The sequence below is a fragment of the Dermacentor albipictus genome, chromosome 1, assembly GCF_038994185.2.
Source record: "Dermacentor albipictus isolate Rhodes 1998 colony chromosome 1, USDA_Dalb.pri_finalv2, whole genome shotgun sequence".
Taxonomy (NCBI): domain Eukaryota; kingdom Metazoa; phylum Arthropoda; class Arachnida; order Ixodida; family Ixodidae; genus Dermacentor; species Dermacentor albipictus.
The window spans coordinates 200,239,357-200,251,693 of record NC_091821.1 but is presented as its reverse complement, the minus strand read 5'-3'; the positions used below and the strand labels follow the sequence as shown (position 1 = coordinate 200,251,693).

Sequence of the window (12,337 nt, the reverse complement as noted above, 5' to 3'; positions counted from 1 at the left end):
ACTACTAAAAGCCTCAGCTATTTCAGCAGGGGAATCGCGCTCTACTCCACCTATTAAAGTTATGGATACGTGGTTTAGCCGTGTGTATCTATTTAAAAAAAAGTTGACAATCTCCCATTTCTTTTTAGTGTTATTAGCCGCCTGTACAATTCTTTGCTCGAAATACAATCGTCTAGCTGATTTTATTTTACAGTTAAGAGTGTTACAGAAGCTTTTATATCGGGCTCGTAGGTTCATGTTAAATGGTTGCCTCTTAGTTTGCACGATTCTGCACGATTCTGCACGATTCTGCGTAAGGTACCTTTCCGGGTTGGGTGTTCGTTGAACCTTGGCCAATTGCTGCGCTTCGAGCGCGTCGTCCGCACCTGCCACGGCGATGGACTGCTTGCGGTGCGTGCGCAGAGCCTCCATCTTTCGAACGGTGGACTGCGTGCGCAGGCGCCTCTCGCGGTTCCATGCCTCCAGGACCTTTCTTGCGGCCTGTCGAAGCTGGTCGTACTTCGACCTAGCCGCAGCTGCAGCCGTGGCACTGTTGAGACCGGCTGCGGCACGGGGAGGTGGCACAGAGGAAGGGGAGGTAGTGGTGGGCGTCGGCGCAATGCGAACACGCGCCCTGTGCTCCATGAGCTCAGGTTCAATCGGCGGCGGGAGGTTCGGCTGCACAAACCATGCATGGTGAATACCCGTTAAAGTAAGGTGCAAGGCGGGATAACCATTGATGAGGAGCGCTGAGGAAGCCGCAAACTTGTTCCTTTGAGTGTTGATGGCGGCCAGAAGAAACACCAGGGGAGGTATTCTGTAAGAGTCGACCTAGTGGACATGTCCATTTCGTCTGCTTCCGAAATGCTGATTGGCTGTGGCGCCTCGCTGCTGCGGACGCGCAGACCAGCCCAACCAATCAGAACTTCAACACCAGAAGAAATTGACATGTCCACTAGGTGGACTCTTACAGAATACCTCCCCTGAAAGCCCTTTTAAATAGGCGGCGGTCGTCCTTTCACATCCCAAATGGCTACATAACAAAAAGGTGCTAATGGGACAGAAACACCATTGGTAATTATGTCACAGCAGAATATTATAGTAGCAGAATTTACAAGCCACATTACTATGAGGTTTGCAAATTAGCAGATACAGGACGGGTGATTCGGGTGTAGGATAAAGACCATTTCCTCCTACAGTGGCCGTATAATTCAGCAATTAATGATAGCGATCACGACAATTCAAAGAGCTTTTTCTGTCTCAAAAACTAGTTGTCAAGAACACCAAGCAAGAGAAGCAAGATTCGACATCCTAAAGTACTTTGTTTCAATACTTGTAACAGAACACTCAGATTAGCTTTTGTTAACAGAAAAAAACCGCCGCCAATTTAGAACAAAGTCACCAAGCAGCCCTATGTGGCGGCTATCACGTCTATTTTAGTTGATGGGAATACATCACACGTATTTATTACAACCCTAGCCGAGTAGGTAAAGGTCACTACAACCCCGATCTACCGTCGAATCATAATGACAGACCGAATTTTTTTTTTCATAGTGTACGTACACCGATGCCATGTTTACGCATGTCACCGAGGCATGTATGTGATTGCTTGCAATCTTGCAGCGTGTGTCCCCACTTAGGCTATTCGCGCTTGGAAGTAAACATTAGTTGAAAAAACTTCTATTCCTCGTATCAGTGTTCTTCATTTAGTTGCAATTGTTGCTGGTGTGCCCAACCAAATACAAGCCATTTAAACCACTACTATGCTACCGGTAGGAGGGTAGCGGTTGGCACGCCGGTGTGCCTTCGCAATGAGACTTGTTCGATTTCGGTTTATCCAGACTGCTAGTTTTCGATTTCTAGCCAGAAAAGCCGCATTTATACGGGGGCGGAACGCGAAAGCTCTCGTGTAAAGTGCTTTAGGCGCACGTTAAAGAACCTCTGTTGGTCAAAATTAAGCTGGAACCCTCTACGACGGAGCCCAGCGCAATGTGCAGTTTCGGGACGTTAAGGGCCACAATTTCCGTTTTCTTTCCGAAGAAAGATACAAAAAGGAACCATGAAACAGGGATGATTTTTCACCCGGATGGTTACCTTCGTTTGTCGCGAGGGAGCAGCTGGCAGTACAGCGTGATGAGTAGTCCTTCGCCGTTGTGGTGGGCCACTGGACGCAGCCCCTGTGCGAGGACCGTTCCGCGTAGACGTCGTCTGCTTCGTCTTGGCAGGCGACTGAACGCGTGCCCGCTCCCACTACTGCAGGCACGACAGCACCTTGTCCCGGTGGTAGTGCTGGTTTAGGTACCACGTCATGTATGTTGACTGCGCAGCAAGACAAGCAGGAAACGGGTGCAGTTTGGCGAATCGGTTGTAAGGTATGCGCTTACGAGGACATGGCAATACGTACACATTGTTGTAGGGGTCTGCAACGCCACTTTTCCAACAGTATCCACGCACCAGTGGAAGGTATTGGAAGAACAAGGTTAACTGACGCACCCTTTGCGCACGTCACTTTGCCGTTGCATGCACTTGGTGTATCTTTAATAACAGGTAGCTGCTGCAGGTCTTCATTTTATGGTCGTTCATCGGCTTTGGAACAAAGCAGCATATTCAATTCAATCCTATGCGATCTTTCAGCGGCAGATGACCCACTGCTAAGTAAAAAAAAAACATTCATTGGAAGCAGTGTGATCAAACGAGACATGTTTTGTTCAGCGTCTTCAGGTAAATTTATGTAATGGCTTGTTTATGTGAACAACAACATGCCGATCCCACGTGCTGCTGTACAAATTGATGTTATGTGAAATATTTTGCGGCTAGTTGGCTATCCAGCATCATTTGAGGTTCTGCAAAGTGTTGCAGAATGGACCCCCGTGGTTGTGCGAGGCGAGAAATTATGGGTGACGCTATTGCGCGGGTGGCGTCGGCATGACGACTGATAAATTATTATTTTTGGTCACATTCCGCCAAAGGAAAGAATGAGGAATAACAAGAGGTGTAAGGCAGGAGAGGTTAACCAGATTAAGTGTCCGGTTGGCTAAATTGCACAGGGGGATGGGGCAAGGGTAGAAAAAGACAAGAAAACAAGAGAAAATAAAGAGGAGCGCATCAGTTCGCGCATTCTATAGTTTTTCAATGAGTCCCGTCCATTTCCTTTAAAAGGCTCACTAGCGCTTTTAAAGCAGTTTGGGCCGACGTCGGCTGACCAGGGTTCAAGAATTCTGGCTTCCGTGCGGTTGCTAGTCTTGCCGAGCTTGGTGCTGAGGAGTTTTTTTTTTTGCATTTGCAGAGACGATATCACACAGAAGGTGCGATGTCGTCGTCTCTTTGCACCCGCAAACTTCACATCCTGGACTTGTGGCCATTCCGATGAGATAGGAGTACACATTAGTAAAAGCAACTCCGAGCCATAGGCGACAAATGAGAGTTACCTCGCGTCGTGGTAAGCCGTGTGGAAGGCGAAGATTCGGATGAGGATTTAGAGAACAAAGGTGCTGGTTTTTAGAGTCTGCCGAATCCCATAGGGTCACTGTAAGCTTGCGAGCAAGCGCACGGAGCTTTTCCGCTGCGTCTGTCCTTGACATTCTGCAATAGCTACGCTGTGCATGCTTTTCGTGGCGTCAGAGCAACCGGGCCATACTATATTTTCATGTGAGTTTCCGCCGTCGTGGTACGAAAGTGCTCCATTTTCACCCTTACTCAATTGTATTTTGAGAAATAGTTCCATTAGCTGTTTTCCGCACATCAACAACTTGTCTTTGGTTTCGATCTCATTCTATCAGGGAAAGCCTACATAGATGCTTATTTTTTTGCTTTGACTCTCAATTTCTCTGCAAGCCTTAATGCTGTTTTCTTCCGGTGGCAGGCTGTCTTGCTGCATACTCCAATTGACGGACTTCAAGAGCAAGATCTTGAAGATTATGCTTCAGATTTTATTCTTTATGGACAAGAGTTCTATTTGGGCATTTTAAATGAACCCTACAGAAGTATATTCAGTGAAGCTGCATTAATAAATTGCACTTCAGTAACTGCGAAGCGACCACTTTTATGCTCAGGGGAAGCTTGATAAGGCAGAAAAGACTAAAGAACGAAAGACGGGTCGCAACACCACCCTCAATATCACGAGCAGCTCGTCGTGAGGGCATGCATTTTCACAGCGTTTGTAGCATGGGCGTCGTTTACTATATATTATTACAGAGAGACTAGCTTGCAGTCTAAAAGAACCAAAGACTGAACCTAGAAAGTTTTGAGAATTTGCACCAAAACAGCCAATATACCATGAGAAAATCACTGCGCGGTGTTACACTTATGTAACGGCGCTGAGGATTCTGTGAAAAAGAAAAGGAAAAGAAAGGAGGTTCAGCCTTCATTTTCTCAAGTAATAAGCTCTTTTCTCCCAAATGAATTTAATTTGATTTTGCAAAAATTGTTTAACATTTTGTATAAAGCAAGTGACAGAACAGAAGCTGCTTATCACTGTCCCTTTCCTACCATTCCTCACGTATAAAGACCCCCAAATGTTTGATCTAACTACCACCATGTGAACCTATGCCATGAAGTTGACGACGTTGCAAGGATACTATATATCCGCAAAACTTGGACCGAAAAGCTATATAGTAGATTTCGAGGCGAGAAGAATAGAATTGCTGAAGTGACCAAGCGTCTGAACGAACAAGAAACGGGTTATTAGTTATGAAATGTCACATCTTGCCGCAAGTGGTGCAAACTTTTCCTTCACGCACCAACTCCACAGTTATTTTTACTTCGCTATGCCAAGATAGTGTGATAACTTTCAAATGTTCACAACTTCGTGTTTGTGTGCGTGTGTGTGTTTATTGCTAGGACTATTCGCAAGGGAAAATGGAAGTGTGTGTGTGTGTGTGTGTGTGTGTGCGCGCGCGTGTGTGTGTGTGTGCGTGCGTGCGTGCGTGCGTGCGTGCGTGCGTGCGTGCGTGGGTTATATTGCTAGAACTGTTCGTAAGGGAAAATGGAACCTAACCTTGGTGTTGGCCATATCAGTGAAGTTGGCCGTGCGACAGAATGCACAGACGATAGCCATATTTCCTTAAAAATTTCGTGTGCTCCGACGCGGCCGCTCCGATCCGTTGCCTTCAATAAACTTCTCGCCTCCGAGTAGATTTGGCTCTAGTCTGACAACCATGAGACTGCGTTTTATATCCACCACAGATTCCTCGTGCATTATCATAGACATCGCCTGATTTCTTTTCAATATGAAATTGTAGGCGCCTTACGAAACATATTCACTTGAATTATGAAGCCAGATTATCATTCTTGCCCCACCAGCTTTCGATAAAAATCACACTGATTTGACCAAGACAGTTTTGTCGTCAAAGATGATAAAACGCATGAAGTACGTTTCAAACACCGCGACGTGACATAAACATCCAGGATGCACGATCAACATGCCAACCCGCCACACAGTTTTACATCTTCATCTCTGTGTTTAAATAAGCAAAAGTTATTACAACAACAAATTTGGAGGGACAGTTAATTTGCTTGTGTACATGAAGATACTGCTTTCTGAATCTGTGGTGTGTGAAGAGAAGAAAAGTTTTTTATGGTTGTATAACGTACCAATCTGTAATAAGAAAAAACTTGAAAATGCGCTTTCTATATAAGTTGTCACGGGGTGATATGCCTGAAATTGCTTTTTATATGCCCTAATACTTCTGCAGTACCTATTTTTATCGTGTGCAGATGCCGGATGTGCTGACGGCACAATGGTCTGGGGCGCCAGATTCACAATCAGGGAGCCCTATCTTCTATCACAGCTCATATGTTCTATCAGGTTGAAGCTGGATTTTTGAACCAGGCGTTTGCTCACTATGGCATTCCAGGCGCGCTTCGGTCTTACAACAGACCTCAATTTAGCTCGACGGAGTTCGAACAATTTTTAGGAGACGAGGAGTCAAAAATCTTACTTCAAGTCCACACTACTCCCAAAGCAAAGGAAGTCAAGGAGAGTCATTCAAACAGCGAAGAACATGCTCCGGAAGTCGAGCAACCTTGTTGAAGTTCCCTTTGCATACAGAGCAACTCCTGGCACTGAACGATACTCTTCTGCCGAAGGTGGGCGACCGAATGAACAACAACAACAACTGCGATGATACCAGAACAATTGGAACCAAATTAGAGCTACAGGTCAGAATATGGGTGAAGAAACAAACAAAAAGACAGCGACAAGCCAGAGACTATACAGTACTCGGCACGCAGGTGAGAAGGAGCCCTTACTTCCTGGAGCCATCGTCTGTATCACGCGAGGAGCACAACTGCAAGGAATGGTCATAGGGCCTGCGGATGCCACGAGATCATACGTTGTGCATACAGGGTGTCCCAGCTAACTTTAGCCAGAGTTTAGAAACATGCCGATGCACTCTAAGACTACGCGACCAAATGCATGTCGCTGACTATTGTATGGAGTAAGTCGCACTATTTATTGTATTCTGCTTAATTGCATAATTAGTCAAGATTAATTATCCAACTTCTGAAGCAACCAAGTTCAGCAAAAAAATCCAATGAGAAAGTTGTAGAGCACTTTGCAAAACGTCCGATTAAACAGTTTCTAACTTTCTACCTATTAGGTATTAGTGTTTTTACGCTTACTTCTGATGCCCAGGAAAAAAAAAAATTCCATGTGACTTGCCCGCTTGCGCTTCGTAATTTCAGCGCTCCCAAAAATTTCTTGTACAAACGCATGATAGCGATAAGCAGTCGCAGTGGTAGCACACCCGCCTACGGGTGTGCTACAGAGCGTTTGGGAGCGCTGAAATCACGCTGCGTAAGCGGACATATCACGTGGTATTTTTTTTTTATTTCGCGGGCATCTGCAGTAAGCGGAAAAACACTAATGCCTAATAGATAGGAGGTAGGAAACTGTTTAATCGGACGCTTTGCAAAGCACTCTACAACTTTCTAATTGGATTTTTTTGCCTAACTTCGTTGCTTTCGAAGTTGGTTAATTAATCTTTAAAAAAATTTATGGGGTTTTACGTGCTAAAACCACTTTCTGATTATAAGGCACACTGTAGTGGGGGACTCCGGAAATTTCGACTACCTGGGGTTCTTTAACATGCACCTAAATCTAAGTACACGGGTGTTTTCGCATTTCACGTTAATTAATCTTGACTAATTATGCAATTAAGCAGAATACAAAAACATAGTGTGACTTTCTCCATACAATAGTTAGCAGCATGCATTTGGTCGCGTAGCCTTAGAGTGCATCGGCTTATTTTTAAACTCTGGCTAAAGTTAGTTGGGACACCCTGTATACCTAAAGAGAATGTCCGTCACACGAGAAAACACCTTCAAGAGGTCCCCTAAGACAAATTGAAATCTTCTGATCAGAATGACATGGGACAGGCTGGCTACACCACCCGCAGTGATCGAAGTATGAGGCCGCCGCGACACCTTATCTTGTGAAGACGACTCTTCTCAAGAAAGGGAAGAGTCGTATGTGGACACACGAGCAGAGAAGTGTGCACGATCATTATCACCACTAGGCTGGTTACTATCATCAACGACAGTTAGCTACGGGCGCATATGGAGAGATCGGCTTAGCTTGTAGCTTTGCGAAGACTAGAGGGTTGTCGGACCTTAATAAATATTCATCCTGTTAACACATAGTCCTGCCTTTCCCTTGGTTACGCGACATAACACTTCCATTCATGGGGGTTCTTCGAAACTTACATGGACAGCATATCTCTGAGGGTACGGTTCAACCGCTCCGTCAGACCGTTGGTTTGAGGATGGTACGATGTAGTCACTATTTGCTGAGTGGGGCAGGAACTCATAATGTTGGTGATAACGTTGGACAAAAAGATACTACCATGGTGAAGACAACAGCCCGCGCTCGCTTCAAAGTGCTGTCGTATTTTAGGCACTACTGGCTTTTTCGTCATCAATGATACTGGTGCGTAGCAATATCATGCCGATTGCTATCACAAGTGGCGGGCACCTGAACTCCGGCGAAAGAAGAAACGCTCTTATACGAAAGTTTCGTGAATACGAGTGTACGGCCTGCATTCACAAAAATGTTCTTACGCTGGAACTTTTCGTAAGAGCACACTCCAGCCCCTCATGCTGTTGGACAAAGACATATTATTAGCGAAGGCAGCCCGCCAATGGCAAACAGTTCTTACGAACGAAAAAAAGTTAATTCGGCCCGGGGCTAACAAGCCATATAAAAGAACACTGCATTTTCATTATTATTTTCTTAGCTTCAGTGATCGTGCCTCCTCTGGAAGATCTGTTGCTATAAATAATTTCCGGTATTCTGGTTTCATCGGTCATTTTTTGAACACTGTGGATAATCCGCAGCGTGAGCATTTTGGCGAAGGCAACAGCTTGGCGAAGGCAACAGCTTGGCGAATCCTAGAAGCAGACTTCTGACGCATGATTTTCGCCGCAGTTGCGACAACGCGTCGCAGAATTAGAGGCTTTGCAGCTGTGTCGGAAACGCCAACAGTTCTTGCACTGGAGAGGGCATGGGTCCAAATGATTTACCCTATAGATAATAGGCCTTAAATTTAGATCTGTAGGAAACGATGTTCCTGCAAACGTTGCTATTATGGACTCTGTCGGCGCTCGAGTGTGGTCAACCACCCTGTTGCAGCGGTACACCGAAACAATCCCAGCGTCAACTTCTTGGAAGTCCTCGAGCACTTTCTGTGGAGAGCAAGATGGGTCCACACCACGAAAAATACCGTTTGTACATGCCAGTTGCTCCGGGATGAAGGCGTTTACTGGTAACGATGCGAAGGTTGTGCATCAAAGCAAGTCAGACACACAAGCCAGGTCTGACGATTTGCAGACAATTCCCCATCTGCCAAACGATCTGACCTCCGAAATTTTATGATATTGGCTTGTAGCTGTAAGCAATTGTTCCTGAATCATTTTAGCATTCTTTATTTTTATGGCCCCTTCACCAATTGGCATGAACACGACGGGCATATCATGTAAGCCATTCCGAGTGAAACATTCCAGGTGATAGCATTGGACCGGCAAGCTGGCAAACCAGATTGCCGACACTCCTCCTGGCCAGTTAACAGACATAACGCCCCAAAACACAGAAAAGAGCCTTAAGGCTAGCTAAGGTATCGAGAAACCTGGCCTCTCACCCACTCACGGGAACAGCAGCCTGTAGGGAAAACCGCTTCCTTCCTGTTGTTGAACGTGACGTGAAACGTTCACCGAGGCGATCAGCACGCATCACTGGAGGATGATGATGATGACCCTCTGTCGTGGCTCGTACCCGCTAAGGGAGCTAGCTCAAGAAAATTCTTATTTGAAAACGAGAAACGCTAAGTAAAAGAAAGAAAGCCAATGGATATATTGGAATAACTAGACTAATATGCGAACCAGGAGTCATAATAACTGAAAGGTGAATTTAAAAATAAGTTACAATCAAAGAGTGAAATGATACATTGTTAATAAATGATTTGGAGAAACCAATTTCAATAACATAAATGCTGATCTGATAGGTAGAATAAAGCTATAATAAATAGCAGGGTTGTGTTTCAGTTAAAAAAAAATCAAACACTGCGCAACAAACATCTTTGTGACTATAGCCTAGTGTTGAGGACCCATATGACAATATTACCGTATACTTAATCCTAATCTAATTTTGCAGTGTGGAGCCTCGAGTGATATGTTTCTCTGGTTTGAATATTGTTGGCATGATAGAAGGTAGCGGCCTATTGGTTCAATTTCCTTACAATTGTGGCATAGAGGGGACATCGTCAGACGACCTCTTTTAAATAAAAATTCAATTCCGGGATGTTACAGCGTAATTTGGTGTACGTAACTTCCCATTGCCGAGAAGGACACCACTGTTTGTTCCAGCAAAAACCGAGATGTTGAAAGTCTAGAGATGGCATCAGCGAAAATTTGTTTAAATAATTTCGTAGGCAATATTTTCTGTATCTCGACGTGGTGACGTCAGGTGTATCCGATAAAATAGGAATCAAATTTCACTCAACGTCATCCTGATAATAAATCTGCCATTTCGTTTAAGTATAGACCACGGTGGCCAGGAACCCACAGCAAATTATTTTTTATAAATTTGTAGGGTCTAAATATTGTAACACATTTAAGATAGTTGTATTCATTGCCGAGGAAAGCGACGCACATCCCAACTGAGACGCTGTGATAACGACAGCTGACGATTGACTCGAGGTAAGCTTGCGCAGCGCTAGAACAATCGCGAATAATTCTGCTAATAGAGTTGCGATTCAGAAGGCGAATAGAAAAGGACCAACCAAGAGAAGGAGCGAAAATGCCTATTCTCGTCTGACAGTGAAGCATCAGTGGCTATTATACTACTTGTTTTCAGGTGAGAAAAGTAATCTTGTAATTGGTCATTTAAATATTGGAATGGCCTTAGTTTAGCATTTGAGGGGGAAATATCGTCAAATTAAATCCTGAGGCTTATCTTGGATTGGCTTGCTGGGCGAATACGTTAAATTTGCACATTCAATTGTGTTAGCTGTGCCTGTACGAATATGATCTGAGTGGTGTGCAGTCGTGACCAATGATTATTAAAGAATGTACTTGGTTCATTATCGAAAACATACATTGATCTTCTTTGAGGAGAATCTTAAATTTTTAGGTGCCTTTGGACAGCAAAAATCCTGAATCTACCTTTTAAACATGATATTCGTGCTTTCATATGCAGAACGATGTTTGCAACAAACTTACGGAGGCCAAATCACAATCGCAGAGCTTCCCTTTTTATTAGTATCATATCTTTCATTGTGGCTTTTCCAGTTCTGTCTCCATATAATACGTAATTCAGAGGTATTTAATACTCTTGACGATACATCAGTGAAATGTGAACTGGAAGATCTAAAGGGAAGAGGAGAGGTTCACTTTTACTGACGTTCAGAGACATATGTATATACTCAATCCGAGTTTCAAAAGTAATCTTGTAACGATTGATTAAGTGAATGTAGATCATCATTCATGCAAAACAAGCGTTGTCATTGGCCTAAGCGTATACATGAATGTCCTGGAGCAGAGGAATGGAGCTTAAAAATATATTAAATAAAACAGGAGATAACACTGACCCCTGTGGTACCCCGTGTTCCTGCTTATACCTAGCTCATGAACATCCGCTTTGAAAACAATAGAATGCTTTTTCCCTTTAAAAATCTGAAACACGGGATGTATTTCACAAACAAACATGTAATTCTTGAGTTGCTTTGTCAATATGATATGCTCCGCAGAATCATAAGCTTTAGCTAGAACTAATGTCAATAATGCTGAATATTCTCTTCGGTGACGAGCAAGTCGTATGCAACTCTGCTAGTATACGTGCGCGCACCATATCCAGCCCCCACATCTAAAGCGAGCTTGACTGGGGGTAAGCATTAAGTTTTCAGAAATATAGATCCTCATTCGGCAACTAAAAATTATTTCTACTGGTTTATCCAAATCAGATTTAAGCGAATCGAATTTACCTTAGAACGTTTCCACTCTGAAGGTATCCAGTCATTTTTAAAGAGTAATTTACCATATTTAAAATTTCTTGCGGGGAAAATTCATTTAGAGTTTTTATCACGGCTGTGGTAACTCTATCTGGACCTGGCGCTGGAGAAGGCAGAGAGCGAACAACATCCGCCAGTTCTTGTAATGCGACTTCCCTAAATTTACCTGACGGTAACGGTTTCAAAGGTGCGGTGGAACGATTGAAGAGAACCTGTCTTCTAGTGCCTTTCCAATATTTTCTAATAATTCGGAGAACTCATGTGGCGAAAGGACAACTGAGCCAATATTTGCTGGAACCGTACTCATCTTTCGAAAGCGTAAAAATCTAATAAGGGCTTTTTTCGTTTTAGGTCTAGACAGATAAGTACATTCATTCATATCATACTCAACTTTGGCTTTAGCTATCGTACGCTTGAAAGATGCAGCAACAAATTGGCAATCACTCCAATTATTTGGACATTAATTCCGGATAGGTTGCTTCCAGGCAGCTTTTCGTTTTCGATGAGCCCGCGTGTATTCTGAATTCCACCACGGTCTGAAAGATTTACCTTTGTTGGAGGTTAAATTAAAAGCTGCATTCTTCAAGGAACGTTTTAAAACTGCGCAGAAACTCATAGACCTAATATCTTCTTGCATATTCGTACATGAAAGCATCGTAGACTTCAAGTCCTTTTGAAGTTTGTCATAATTTACAAAGGTGTTGTTTTTTCTTCTGAAAGAAATCACAGGGAAATCAATCTAAAAAATAATAGGAATGTGGTCGCTGTTTGTAGCACAGTCTGTAGTATTCCACGAGAATATAGTTGAAGACGAGCTGAAAAAAGTGAGACCTTTTACCGATTGAGACTGGCCGCGA

The 12,337-nt window shown here is 43.8% G+C and overlaps 1 protein-coding gene across 1 annotated transcript in view; it reads right to left on the bottom strand.

Annotated features, from left to right (window-relative positions):
• The window catches only part of LOC135903153 (uncharacterized), a 101,268-nt gene extending 92,041 nt beyond the window's left edge, over positions 1-9,227 (bottom strand). Inside the window, exons 1-3 of the mRNA XM_070539839.1 lie at positions 9,114-9,227; positions 2,074-2,298; positions 302-657 (exon numbers count right to left, since the gene is read on the bottom strand). Of these exons, the coding sequence (XP_070395940.1) occupies positions 302-624 (323 nt within the window). The 5' untranslated portion in view covers positions 625-657; positions 2,074-2,298; positions 9,114-9,227. The remainder of the gene's footprint in view (positions 1-301; positions 658-2,073; positions 2,299-9,113) is intronic.
• Positions 9,228-12,337: the final 3,110 nt, after the last annotated feature.